This window comes from Panthera uncia, chromosome X, assembly GCF_023721935.1.
Source record: "Panthera uncia isolate 11264 chromosome X, Puncia_PCG_1.0, whole genome shotgun sequence".
NCBI lineage: Eukaryota > Metazoa > Chordata > Mammalia > Carnivora > Felidae > Panthera > Panthera uncia.
Genome location: NC_064817.1, coordinates 6,420,876 through 6,435,125, shown reverse-complemented (window position 1 = coordinate 6,435,125; position 14,250 = coordinate 6,420,876). Strand labels below are relative to the sequence as shown.

At 48.3% G+C, this 14,250-nt stretch overlaps 1 protein-coding gene across 1 annotated transcript in view; it reads right to left on the bottom strand.

The window, feature by feature from the left end:
* The window catches only part of WWC3 (WWC family member 3), a 118,404-nt gene that overhangs the window by 38,927 nt on the left and 65,227 nt on the right, over window positions 1-14,250 (bottom strand). The window contains exons 7-9 of the mRNA XM_049644875.1: window positions 8,495-8,624; window positions 5,666-5,812; window positions 1,300-1,373 (exon numbers count right to left, since the gene is read on the bottom strand). Of these exons, the coding sequence (XP_049500832.1) occupies window positions 1,300-1,373; window positions 5,666-5,812; window positions 8,495-8,624 (351 nt within the window). The remainder of the gene's footprint in view (window positions 1-1,299; window positions 1,374-5,665; window positions 5,813-8,494; window positions 8,625-14,250) is intronic.

Below are 14,250 nucleotides of genomic sequence, written 5' to 3'. Positions count from 1 at the left end.
TAAAACAGCGCAGCAAATTCCAAGCACCCACACTGCGCAGTCCAGTAGAAACATGCAAGAATGAGCAGAGGAACATTCCACGGGGACAACAGCCCCTGACAGACGGCAGCGACCTCAAGAGCAGGAACGCGCGGTAGATGGACAATACGGCCACGGAGCCCAGCAGCACGGCTGAACGGATCTGGCGGCAGTCCGTGTGGAAACATAAAGCCCACTGCACATGCGAGGGGGGAAGCCAGGGAGAGCCGGGTGTCAGAGCTCCGAGCAAACAGAAGGCCCGTGTCAGGCTCTCTAGCAGGGGAGTCATCTGATCTGCTTTGGTTGCTATTTTTACATTTTCTACAAAGGCAACCAAGTGGATTACCAGACATCAGGAATGATACAGTCGATCGAGCAGACCCAACTATTTCCCTTCCAGAAAGGACTCCCTCATCCCACCGGGCATTCCGCTCCTTCTCCCCCACCCTCCAAGAAAACAGTTCGCATGTGACTCAAGAAACTTTTTTTCAAAACGATATGCTTTGTAGCTTTCCGAAGCACAGATTTGGAAATGATTTGGTTTTAAGGCTCTTTTCAAAAGACACAAAAGAGAGAAAGTGTCTAAAAAGAGGACACAAAAGCCACGGCAGGGTCAGAATATAGAAAACGGGGTCCTGGGGACATGGGGAGGGGTATGACGTGCTAAAAACCCTGCCTGCCTGTGAGGACTGCACGCTGCCTCTCAATCCTGCCCCTGGCTACGGTTAGGACTGGGACAGGGGGACAGAAAGATGAATTTTGAAAATGTACAGACAGGGTCGAGTCTCAATTTTCAGAGGGCAGATGATTTACAGCAAAGGTCAACGAAAGTGGCTACGCTTCGGTTCTATCGAAATCCAAACAGACCGGGGGCCGCCAGCGCGTGCTGACCTAGTCCTTATTAACCCGTCTTTTACACCAAGATGCGTGGCTTTCTCCATTAACCTACGGAGTCGGAAAGGGCACATATAAAAGACAAGGCGATTGTGTTGAAGCCTTGGTGGGAAGGCAGGGAGGGCGGGAGCCGGGTGTCTCTGTCTTTATTAAATCATGGCTTTATAACTGTTCACAAGAGTGACCGTTTCACATTTTAAATGCATATGAAATTCTGTTGTGGGTATTAGGAAGCTTCCACAGAAAGGAAGATCTTTGATTTTATATTCTATCAGACACTGCTTTCTGAGAAAAAGTGGATGATCCCACACTGGAGTTCCACAAAACCTCTTTCCATGGGAGAAAGGAAGGAAGCAGAAGGCAAGATTGGAAAAAGGAGCTTCTTACCTCTTTCTGGCTTCCTCATACTGCCAATTAAGCCTGACTCGGTCTACAAGTCTTGTCTTATCATCAAAGACAAACTTTCCGGAACAGAAGGAAAAAAAAAGGGGGGGGGGGAAACATATTAAAACATATTTTCAAAATAGAAAATTCATTTCAACTTTTAGCAACAGTGAAGAAGATCTTATTTTGTCTTTAAATTTCCACTTTTCGGGACGCCTGGGGGGACTCAGTCGGTTAAGCATCAGACTTCAGCTCAGGTCATGATCTCACAGTTTGTGAGTTTGAGCCCCACGTCGGGCTCTGCTGACAGTGCAGAGCCTGCTTGGGATTCTCCCTCCCTCTCTCTCTCTCTCTCTCTGCCCCTCCCCCACTCGTGCTTGATCGCTCTCTCTCTCTCTCTCTCTCTCTCTCTCTCTCTCAAAAAAGAAAACAAATGTCCCCTTTTCAAGGGTCTGGAAGGAAACACACCAAATAATACTTAGCTGTCACCTCTGGTTGCTAGAAGCTGGGCGTGGGGCTGGGAAGCTCTGCTTTTCAAACACTGGTGGGTCTGTATTTTTTAACAGTGGAAGTGTGTTCATCTATTGTATAATTCTTAACAACAAATTAAGTTTAAAAAACAAAATAGGGAATTCCTTAGTAAAAGTTGATACAAAGGCATAAACGTCTGTCCCACTTTGTACAGTACATTTTGTCATTCTTCAATAAATGCAGAATAACGATGTTCTCCTGAGAAGTCACACGATCGGAAGACGACGGACTTAGCTGTGTTAGGCATGGGCTACAGGACTCCTTCTAGTGTCACATGGCATGTTAAAGAGTTCAAGGTCAAAAGGAAATAAAGCAAGGTCTGGAAAAGCCTGGATCGGGGCACATCACCTTAGGAGTTAAAATTGAAATGTGGTGCCCTGACATGATCATTAGTTGTTCTTATTTTCTTACCAATTACACCGAACAAAACAAATTCCTAAAACAAAACAAAAAAAGACCTGTATGGGAGGTAATCGTAGCTCACCTTGGTCACTTCTTTCATTCCTGGAAATCTATGACACCAATTCATGAAACCGATCCTCTCTGTAGATCTGACCTTAACTAGACCATAGCCTCCAAGTCATTTTTTTAAATAACGTCATGCCAGCAAATATTTGAAAATATTCTATCTGAATGATTAGTGATGAATTTATCGATACCAGTGTTGATACACATCAATAGGAATGTCTTTATCTTCATCGTCTCGAATGGCGAGATGGAAGAAATGCCTTATGAGGGGCTGAGCATTCTCCGATGAGATGTGTCATAATTTTACACATTTTACAGCCTCCCCACGGTTTCCTCAACACACACACACACACACACACACATACACACACTCCTATGCTTTGACGTCACATCTCCAGAAGCCATCTACGCTGGAAACGAGCTACATGTCACCTCACCACCTTGTTTGTCGGAGACTCCTGCAGCTGACCCATCATCAAGACCAACAGATATTTCTTCAACCTGTTCTTGATGCTCCTGTAGATCTCTAAGCTCTGTTTTTGCACTCTTCTTTGAGAACAAAATGGACATCTTGGTCAAAAAAGGAAAAACCTACGACCCAATGGATTCAGCAGGTTCCTGCTTCACAGTTCCTACGTAGCATGTACCCCAACCGTCGAATCCCGGCATTAGGCCTGCAGCGTGTATACATCTGTGTTTGCAAAGTCCTGGGGTCAAAAAGCATAGCCAATTATGTCCACACCCATCCCACAAAACTGATGACCCAAATTGATAACTAAGCCAAGTACGCAGACGTCTAAGATGGTGCCCAGTAGTCTCCACCTCTTGGGATTTGCCCCACGTGTGAGCCCCTTGAGAGTGCTCTAGAGCCACGATTACCAATAGAATACAACAGAGATGATGAGAAGCCATTTCTGTGACCAGGTTACAGAAGACAGTGACTTCCATCTTGCTGGCAGACTCTCTCAGCTTGCACACTTTGATGAAGCAAGCTATGGTGCCAGAGAGGTCCATACGGCAAAGAAGCAAAACCCTCTGTCCCACGACCCGTGGGGAAGTGAATCCTGTCAACAATCACGTGAGCTTCAAAGTGGCCTCTTCCCCAGTCAAGTCCTTGGATGAGACTGCAGCCCTGGCCGATGCCTTGATTGCAGTTTCGTGAGAGCCGCTGAAGCAGAGGGCCCACCCAGACTCCTGACCCACAGTAGAAGTCTGAGATAATCGAAGTGTGATGTTTTAAGATGCTACATTTTGGAGTAATCTGTTAGGCAGTAATAGCCCACCAATCCAATTACGGCCTTTCAATATCCTTTTTTATAACGACATGATATAAACAGGGGTTTAGACATCAGAAATGTTGATTCAAACCCAGCCAGCCCTGGCTACATGACCTTAGCTGACTCAGCACCTGATCCCCTCGTCTATCAAAAGTATATGGAAACAACTAATAAGGTAACAGCCATGAAGCGGTCAGTCCAGGGCCAGCCCCAGTAAACTCACAAACGATAACAATTTACTCCTTGAGTTACTGCAACGGCATGACCAGCCACTCCCCACCTGATATTTTCAGAAAGTCTTACCTAATCATTAGAGAACCTTTGTTTCTTCCAAACTAGTCGAATCTCTAAATTCTAATCCTACCCTATGATAACGGCAATTATTCATGGAATTCAATGAGTCTTGTACTTCTTTCTTTCCTGCACACCAAACCCTTTAGGCAAAAATAGCAGGCATTTCTGACTTACAGATTCTTTTCTGTGTGTCTTTATATAGATGGTGACCCTATCCTTTAAAACCAAAATTGCCTGGTCAAAAACGTCTACGCAGACTTTTAAAAGCAAGGAGGGGAAAATTGAAAATAGGGCTGTTCTGGGACGTCCAGGACAAAGAGTCATTATTTACCATAGCACTCTCAAAGAGATACTATTTGCCTAAATTTCAAAATATTAGTTAATTATTTAAAACCCAGAGTTTTTGTCAATGGTCTTTTCCCCTTGTTTCCTTTTCTTTATGTAATTTTGGGGAGGGCATTCCACATTCCATTGATGTCTCATCTTTACTTAATAAGCTCTAAGAAAAAGAAGCCATCTTTTTTTTTTCAATTTGTTTTCCATTTGTAATAAACTTCACTCAATAACATTACAACAGGAGTGTCTTTAAGCATTCACCACCCTGCTTCAGATGATGACTGCCAACTTTGTTTTTGTGGCTAACTCAAAGCTTCACTAATTGCCAAAAGGGGCCTTATGAAATTCTTCCAAGTCCCAACCAAAATTAATTTTGATTCAATTCAATTTCCTGACATTCTTTTAGAAGAATAAGAAATAGCATCAAAGTATAACCCAAGGGTGCTACAGCCACAAAGCCTCGGAAAATCACTGGGCGAAGCCAACGATCGGTAAACTATGGCCCCCGCAGGCCAGATCCAATCCTGTTTTTAAAAATAAAGCTTTATTGGAACACAGCCCTGCCCATTTGTTCGCACACTGCCTATGGCTGCTTTTGCATTCTAACAACACAGTTGGATAGTTATGGCAAAGGTCTAAAATATTTACTATCTAGGGGTGCCTGGGTGGCTCAGTCGGTTAAGCGTCCGACTTCGGCTCAGGTCACGATCTTGTTCCCGAGTTCGAGCCCCGCATCGGGCTCTGTGCTGACAGCCTGGAGCCTAGAGCCTGCTTCAGGTTCTGTGTCTCCCTCTCTCTCTCTGCTCCTCCCCTGCTCACGCTCTGTCTCTCTCTCTCTCTCTCAAAAGTAAATAAACATTAGGGGCGCCTGGGTGGCGCAGTCGGTTAAGCGTCCGACTTCAGCCAGGTCACGATCTCGCGGTCCGTGAGTTCGAGCCCCGCGTCAGGCTCTGGGCTGATGGCTCGGAGCCTGGAGCCTGTTTCCGATTCTGTGTCTCCCTCTCTCTCTGCCCCTCCCCCGTTCATGCTCTGTCTCTCTCTGTCCCAAAAATAAATAAAAAATGTTAAAAAAACCTGGTTAAAAAATAAAAAGTAAATAAACATTAAAAAAAAATTTAATATTTACTATCTGGGCCTTTACAGAAAAAGTTAGCTGATCCCTGCTGTAAGATATCATATGTCTGTTAAAAACACACCTAAATTCAATTCTCAAAAGGATTCTGCCATTTTAAAGAATCACAAGGAGAGAGGTAATAAGCAATTCGATTGCCTTCCAGGCCCTGGGACCTTCACAGCTGGATTTTTTTCCTCCAACGCAATGGCACAAAAGCCAAAACATCTCTGAAGAGAAAGTGGCAGAGGAAAACAAACGAGTGACGAGTGACGGCACCGCGAAGGCGGCTCTTTCCTCTCCTGGCACATTCGGCCCTCCCCTCCACCCCAGCCCCCGGTTCCTGGCATACCTCTCCAACGATGTCGGTCTGAGACCCAGCGTCGCAGAACTGTTGAGGTAAAGAATCGCCAAGCACACCTGGATTGTGAGGGAACTCCGGCAGAGGGTCGGTGAGAGAAAAGCTATTCCTGAAGCCGTCGGTCAGCTTGGCCAGGCTCTGGAAGAGAAGGAAACGAGCCGCCTGAACAGAGGTGGTGACGCTTCCCTTCCCGCTGAGGGCCGCCCCTGGCCCCGGCCCACCCCACCCCTCCCCCACCAGGTGGAGAAGCCAAGTCTACCGCCACGTGCACCTTTAATACAATTCTTCGTCATTTACGTCCCCCTGTGACCGAGTCCCCCTGCCAGCATGTGGATAACGTAGACAACTGCCGGGGTACCACTGTTACTGTTTTTCTTCTTTAGGAAACACAGCGTGTTTCAACACACACACACACACGCACACACGCACACACACGCACGGTACCTATGTGAGACGGTGGATGTGTTAACTAACTTTATCATGGTAATCATTCCAGGTTATATATGTACATCAAATCATTAGGTTGTATACCTTAAGTTTATATAATTTTGTCATCTGTACCTCAATAAAAGGGGGGAGCACTGCCATCCAAAACGTTCTATCAATAAATGAGTCTGAGATGAATGCCACCTCGAGATTTTGATAAACCACACAGAAGCAAAACCACTCCCAGATGATGTTTACGTATTTTCACAACCTGGTTTTTCAGGTGACTGTACATGACCAAGAGTCATCTCACGTGATGTCAGTTGGCCAAAAACTAGAGTATGTCTTCTGGCACACGTAACCCCTTTGGGTGCAAGTCAAAGAGCAATGAGATTTTCTACAAGTTTTTAGAAGACTTTTGAACGTTTTTATCTTCAGCAGACATTGCTGTGGACACCAGGACCCGCAGGAGCGGTATAACACACGTAGCTGGTTCTGGCTCTAGACAAAGGCATCTTGGAATGGGCCGGTACCATTAAGCTCATAAAAGAAAGACAGAACAACTTCTTTGATTTTACTAGAGAGGACGTTCCCCATGCCTCTCCCAGGAGCGTCTCAGAGAAGATGCTGGGGTCTGAAGCTTCTTCTAGAAATTCTATCTCCAGCCTCGAAAGTGGGGAACCCACTCAAGGCAACTGGGCGGTCGCCCCCGCCCTGCACGCCTGGATCGGCCAGTGCGGAGCAGTTAGCGCAACCTCCAGGGGCAGAGCCTCCAAGCCCCCGTGGCGAAATGCCGCTTGGTTCGCCCCTGGGGTTTAGGCTCACATTATGATGGGTGACATCCATACGGCACCTTGTCCGACACCGCACTCAGAGGCCTCAGTAAATGGCAGTAGCTGTTCTTGCTACCAGTGCTCGGAGACAATCTAACCGTCGATCATTTACTTTCGTGACCTGGAGAGGGCGTGTGAAAATACAGATGTGTGGGCCACACCTCCAGAGCCTTATCTAGTAGGCCCGGGGCAGGGCCCGGGAATGGGCAACTCAGTGACCACTGTGGGGACAAGTCTCTTGGATCCTTGACCTCAGGAAGCACTGCCATGGAAGGCAGCTATCTGTGCACTTGTCTCATTTGGCCTATGAGTCTGAGCTCTGCTTCACGTGCCCTTCTATGCCCTACGTTCTGCGGAATCTAGACCGGTGCCTACTAGGTACTCAGTGTGTGGAACACGAAATGAAAGCCGTAACAGAAACATCTGAAAGCACCCGAGCATCAAGCAAAAAGGCCAGCGCGCACCCATTTGCAAACACTCAAGCTTTTTCTAAAAATAACAACATCTACAGAAGCGCGAGGAACAAAAAAGAACACGATATAATGCTCCACTGACGGCAGCCACGGAACTGAAATGTACGCACGCAGTAGGGTACTTCGCGGCCACGTCAGGGAATGAAGCGGCGCGTGGTGGACAGATGCGGAAAAAGAGACGGGGTGTTATCGTTAGGTGAGGAAGCCGGGGCAGGGGAGCAGCAGGCATAGTCCTAGCTCCCCGTGAGGATGGCTGAACACGCGTTCACACTCTCCCGCGGCTGCATAAACACTAGCCGGGTATACGGGAAGCTAATAAAAGTAGTTACAGGAGACAAGCGAATGAGGCAACAGCAAGACCTGTCATCATAGACTTTTAAAATTATTTTGATTATTGAACAATAGGCATCACCCATTTTTGTGGCTTAAATCGTGTCCTCCAGAAAGTTACGTTCAAGTCCTAAGAATCTGGGAATGCGGGCTGCTTTGGAAATCGAGTCCTTGCGGACGGAATCAAGTTAAGGTGAGGTGCTACAGAATTAGAGTGGGTTCTAATCCAGTGATTGGCACTCTTGTAAGAGGAGACCATTTAGATGCGGGGACACAGGGAGAGCACCAGGTGACGAGGAAGGCAGAGGCTGGACCAATGCAGCTACAAGCTGAGGGATACCAAGGAATGCCAGAAGCTGGAAGAGGTGAGGAAGGATCCTCCCCTACCGCCTCAGAGACGGCAGGGCCCCGTCGGCACCTTGACTCTGGCGTCCTGGCCACCAGACCCTGGGAGAATCAATTTCTGTTGTTCTATGCCAGTGTGTGCTCCTTTGTCATGGCGGCCCTAGGAATAACTAATACCCGTATTTGAAAACATTTTAATATACAGTATACATAAATATACACACATAAAGAACATATATACACATATATGTATTATATATGCATGTATTTAAAAATATATGGATTGCATATATAATACATACATAACATAATATATATGGTAAGTACACATTTTCCTAAAATTTTAAATAAAAGACAGACGCGTAGGCAGGCAGACGAACGGACATGGGATCTGAAGAGTGCCAGGCCCCTACCTGCATCAGGTCCCGCCTCTCCTTCTCGCCTGTGCAAATGGCTTTCTTGATGGTCCGGAGCTCACTCATTATGGCCTGTGCCTCATCCAGCTTGTAGTTGGTGTGAGTGCTTGACATCTTACGATCAATCCTGGTTAAAAAATAAAAATAAGAGATTATAACATTCCATTACACAATAACAACAACAACAACAACATAACTCAAAAGCTTTACAGAAAGGTGGGAAACGGTTAAAAGCGTTGTGGCAAAGAGAAATAAAGATCCCATAAAACCATTCTTGCTTGTGGTAAACACGCAGAGATGAGCCTTGGCCGGTGGACGGTTTCCTTTGCTCCAGGAACATCCAGTGCAGGTGAGGACCTTCGAATCAGGATTCCCATGACCTCTACTAATGATCAGGCAACAACACTGGCTTAAGTAATATCCTGAGATGGTAAACTCCTCTCTGAGAGGGGGATTATGTCTTACTTGTTTATCCCCGGCATCTGGGTTAGCGGTCAAAACTGTCCATTAAATAAACATACGAATGACATCTGTGTGCAAGGAGAGCATATGGGAAACAGCAAAATGTTGTGAACTTTTAATAGCGATGCCTTCTATAAAATTGGAAACTCTGTCTCTGCTACCTTCTTCCATCTCATTCTCGTTCTGATCTCCCTCTCTCTTTCTCCTTACTACTCACCTCCTCAGTTCTTTCTTTCAATCCAAACATCCATTCATCCATCCTTCCTTCCATCCATCCATCCAAACTCCCTCCCTCCCTCCCTCCCTCCTTCTATCCTTCCCTTCCTTCCTTCCAGCCAGGCCGCCCCCAGGCACACAAGGCCTGCTTCCAGGTGGTGGAAACAGAGCGCTGACCGAGAGACTAGGCCTGGCTCTGGCCTCCACAAAGCAGGCCGCCTCCCGCATACAGCACGTCCTTTGTCTCGCCTCCCTTACCTAAGTCTTGAGGCTTGGAAACCCGCAGGGCTAAAGCAGTTGGAATACTCTGATCCAGAAAGGGGCACGAACTCCGCGCTTGAAAGTAGTTAGCATGCCTTTCAGATTCCAGACCCACCATTACGCAGGTTCCGGTTCGACACCGTTCTTCCCCACGTTACCGGAAAATCTGGATCCTTAACGGCCAGCCCAAACTCGCCGGTTTTCCGCTCACGAAAGCATCCTGGCACACTGGTGAGGACCAGTGACGCTGCAGCACTACAGCGGGACCCTGGGCAAGCGGCTTGGCCTCTGTAAACCTCAGGTTCACGTTTCCCCCACTTAATGAGGAAAGGCCAGGCGTGTAATGTTAGCGGTGATTATTATTATCGTCAGGATAACACTGAATCTGTGTATTCATGGGAGAAAAAGTAAATAATTCACCAACTCTGGTTCTTTAGGCCCGGAGTTGATCTGAGCTCTCACGACCCTTGGAATAAGAGAAGGACAAATACACCAAGGCAGGAAGCCATTCCCTCCCTTTGGAACCGGGCTTCAGGGCTCCACGGCCACTGCTGGCACTGCATCAGCTGCAAATCACGTATTTACGAAACCTGGCCCTGAGTTCTCTTTCACGGAGTCAACGCCACGGGCCCCCACCCATCCAGGGGTGACACGCTTCCATCCCAGCAGGGCCTGGCCACGCGTTTTCCCATTTCAGCTGTTCTCCAGAGAACCAAGGGTCTCCAATAGAGGGCGGAAATAAGAGGCCGTCCATCTCACAGCACCACATCCGCTGAAGTGGCCCGGTTTTTCTTGCAGGGAAAAGCCAGAGTCGTTTACGTAACAGGGTCTCCTGGCACTGATCCTCTGATAAAAGGCTTTCCAATACATCTCATTTAATGTCACAGCCAACAACCCGCAGAGGCTCATGAAGTCGGTAGAAGGGTTCCATCGTTCTCAGACAAAACACCAAGGCCGGGCAAGTCTGACTTCCCTGTAACAGTCAATGCCCAGCGCCTCTGCTAACCAGGTCGACTGCTCCAGAACGAAAAACGCAGCAAATAGATCCTCGCCTGACGCCGACACCCCCGTGGAGAAATGAACTCCACTGCACCGAGCACAATGTTTTCAAGTGCTTGAAAATCAAAGCTAATCAAACAGCCACAGAAGTACAGACACACGCTCCCGGCGCTAAGGCTGTGATGTGAGACCCTACGCATGTCAGCTCCAGCTTTATACGTAAGTGTTGTGACTTCCTTACGGCTTTCAGTAGCAAGAACGCCTGCGCGTGGCCATCACATCAGTAAACCCAGGGGCTGAGCCAGCAGCCCGTCAAGGCACCAGGCCCCATGACGGGAACGGCTGCCACACATAGGAAAACAGGCCGCAATTCCCTCAGGAAGAGGGATCGGCAGCCCCGTAATTCATGCCGCCGGCGGACGCTGCACAGCACCTGGGAGAACGGAAGTTCAACTTCAAGGCCACGGACCTGCGCTCTGGCCTTGGCTATACCCAAGTGGCTCTGGGACCTCGAAAAGAATGCAGATTGGCCTAGAACAGCTGTCTCCGCTCTGTGCCAAGGGTGTCCGGCGCGGGGAGCAGGAGCGGCTACAGGGAGGGCCCGTCTAGGGCTCGAGGACCCTCACCCCTGCTTCAGCGAGCACCTCCCCTTTGCTCCGTCTCAGACATTCTGGTTGGTTCCATAGAAGATGTCATGTGCAGGAAAGGGAAAGGAAAAAGATTCCGCTGTTAAAAAAGTGCGAAAGCTATTAGGGAACATGATCTTGAAGTCCTGGTATTTCAGAGAGAATACTGTTATTTAAAAACAGTTATATACCATTATTGTATTGTGCATCATATTTCACAACTGTATGTCAATATTAATGTTATAGAACAGAACATACAATCATCTAAAAGGGTCATTATGTATTATGCAAATATAACCTTAGGTAAACACTCTATCCGGTATATATTATTTGATTACACTATATAATTATAGAACTAGTACATTACAATAGTTGAACGTGCCAAGCACCTACTAGGCACCAGGGTCTTCCTGCACGTTTGGCGTCTGTCACCTCGTTGAGTCCCCTCAGCAGCTTTATGAGGGAAGCATAACCCTCTCAGATTTTATAATGAAAAACCTGAGGCTCAGAGAGATGACCTCCGTGGCCCCAGATGACAAGCTAAGATCCGGCAGAGCCGCAGTGTTTCGAACCCACGTCTCCCAATTCTCAAGCCTGTGTCGGATCGCCAAGTACAGTGCTGCCCCCTTGATCCCACAGGCATACTCCTGCTCAGAGCGGCCAAGGTCGGTCCCATATGCTTTTCTAAGGGCAGGCAAGGCTTCACAGAATCCCAACCACTTCCATTTTTCAACGATGATAAATTTCATCTAATAAAAACTTCAAAGGGTAGGAAACCCCTTCCTTCCCATCTGCAAAATTCATTTCTTTGGGAGTTTTCTCCCTTTGCTCCAATTCCCCCTAGAACTTTGGTCAAATTCAGAGGATGTGGTCAGTGATTTGGTATTTTCTAAAATACCAATATACTCCATTTCATAAAGAAGATCGTAACATCTGTGACTGCCAAGGAACTGTCTTTTTCTTTTTTTAATTTTAATCAAGAGCCCAAGAGAGTGCGGATACGTCTCAAATAAAATGACAGAAAAGTGGTAACTGTCAACAAAAGGTAAAAACTTAAGTTAGGACGCCCGGTGCTATGATCTGAATGTTTACGCACCCCCCTTCACATGCTGGGATCCTGACCCCCAGGGGGATGGTGTTAAGAGGTGGGGCCTTTGGGAGGCGATGAGGTCATGAGGGAGAAGCCCCCATGACTGGGATCGGTGGGATCAGTGCTCTAATAAAGGAGACCCCCATAGAGCTCCCTGCCCCTTCCGTCCTGTGACGCCACAGCAAGACGGTGGCTACACAGAGGCCGACCAGGCTGGCACCTTGATCTGGGACTTCCGGGCTCTGGAACTTTAAGAAATAAATTTCTATTGTTTATAAGCCACCCAGTCTGTGGTATTTTGCTTTAGCAGCCCAAATGGACTGAGGCACAGTGTAAAAAAAAAATCCAGTACCCAGACCACAGTCTCCACGTTCCAACATCTTGAAGCAGCCTCGGGGAGGTTAAGTGACTTGCTCAGGGTCACGCAGCCAGTAAGAGGCACGGTGAAGTTCACACCAGGGCCGCTCACACCGGCTCTCAGCCTCTTCATCACTGGGCTAGCAATACGCTCAGAGTCAAGGCCTCCAAATTCACACTGTGTCACAGCCGAAGGCCACCCCCACAGCCAGTCAGATGTGGTCCCAAAGTAAACCGGTGCCCTCCAGGGTCTCCTTTTGAAAGAAAGGGTTAGAGGGAAAAGGAGAAGGTGCACCTTCAGGCGATGACAGCAGTACGGGTGAGAAGGCATTTCAGAGCATCTATGAACCTCCACCTCCTACTACCCTGGTTTCCGTGTCTGTTGTTGGATTTAAGACGTCAAGAGAACCGCACCGGCAAACGCAAAACCAAATGGCTCCTTCAACCCACAGCCTGGAAGAAAAGGGCTGCCAGGCCGCTGAAGATATTCCATGTTAATACCACACATTACAACCCAAAAGAATGAGGAGTTTTGTTACGACTCCACCTTTTACATCACCGGCTCTGGCAAGGGGCCCTGAAGGGACCTCAGACAGCTTCCGGCAGCTTTCTATCAACAGCAGGGCCTGTGTGCAGCAGCAGACCTGTCCCGCGACCAGGAACAATGTTCTTTTTGTTTCCGCCCCGCTGCTGCACGCTTTCCAGTTACCTGAGCGGTGCCGGGCTTCCGCACGGGCTGTACCTGACGGGCTATGTTACTGGGAAACTGTCGGCCTCAGCCTGTTCCAACTGTGAACGATCCCATTCTCTTGTGAAAACGCTAAATCCCCTTGGAGAGAGAACGCTCATTCCCATATCTAATACCGCATCCTTCTAGTACAGACTGCTCGGGAGCGTGCAGTCACTCTTGTCTGAGACACGTGGCTTTCACTTTGCGCACACCGCCCAAACGGGAAGACGTTCATCAAGCAATTACGAGGCTCGAAGAGAAAACGGTAACCCGTGGCGAAGAATGTGCCCCCTGGAAACTGGTCGTTGGAATATTTCGTGAGCCCCTCTCTGTGATGTCAACAGCAGGAATGAGGAACAGGATTTCTTAAAACACAACAGAGCACGGCGCGTAGACGACAAGGTAGTGCCGGAGGGCGGTTAATAAGAAGGTGACCGGGCCGATGTACACAGTCCTCCGGTGGTCCAGGCAGCCCAGAGGGTGCCAGTGTCCAGCAGTGACGCGAACCGCGTCACAGCTCCCAGCGGGCAGGAGCGGCGACATCAGCCACTCCGCACAGCACCCAGGGCCGGGTCCACTCGTGCCACTCAGCCCTGCCCTGTGCCTGAAGCGTCTGGGTCCTGAGGACCCAGCAGGGAACAAGGCAGAGTCCTTGTTCCCATGTGGCACGATGCGAGTCAAGAAGAGAGACCACAAAAAATAAATCATTAGGGCAGGCAGCGATCGGCGTTTTAAGGAAAACAAAGCCAGGTTCCGGGACAGAGTGTGACGGAAAGGGCTCCTTTTTAGGTCCAGTGGTCAGCCAAGGGTCTTGGCAAGACACCATTTGTCCAGAAAACTACAGAAAGGAGGGAACAGGCAGGCAAGTAGAATTTGGGGGAAAGAGTGTTCCAGGGACAGGGGGCTGCAAGTTCCAGTGGGGAGAGCCAGCAGGGTGGTCAAGGGGTAGACACAGAGGAGTGGGGGTGACACTGGGGGAAACGAGGTCAGGACAGGGGCCAGATCATCCAGG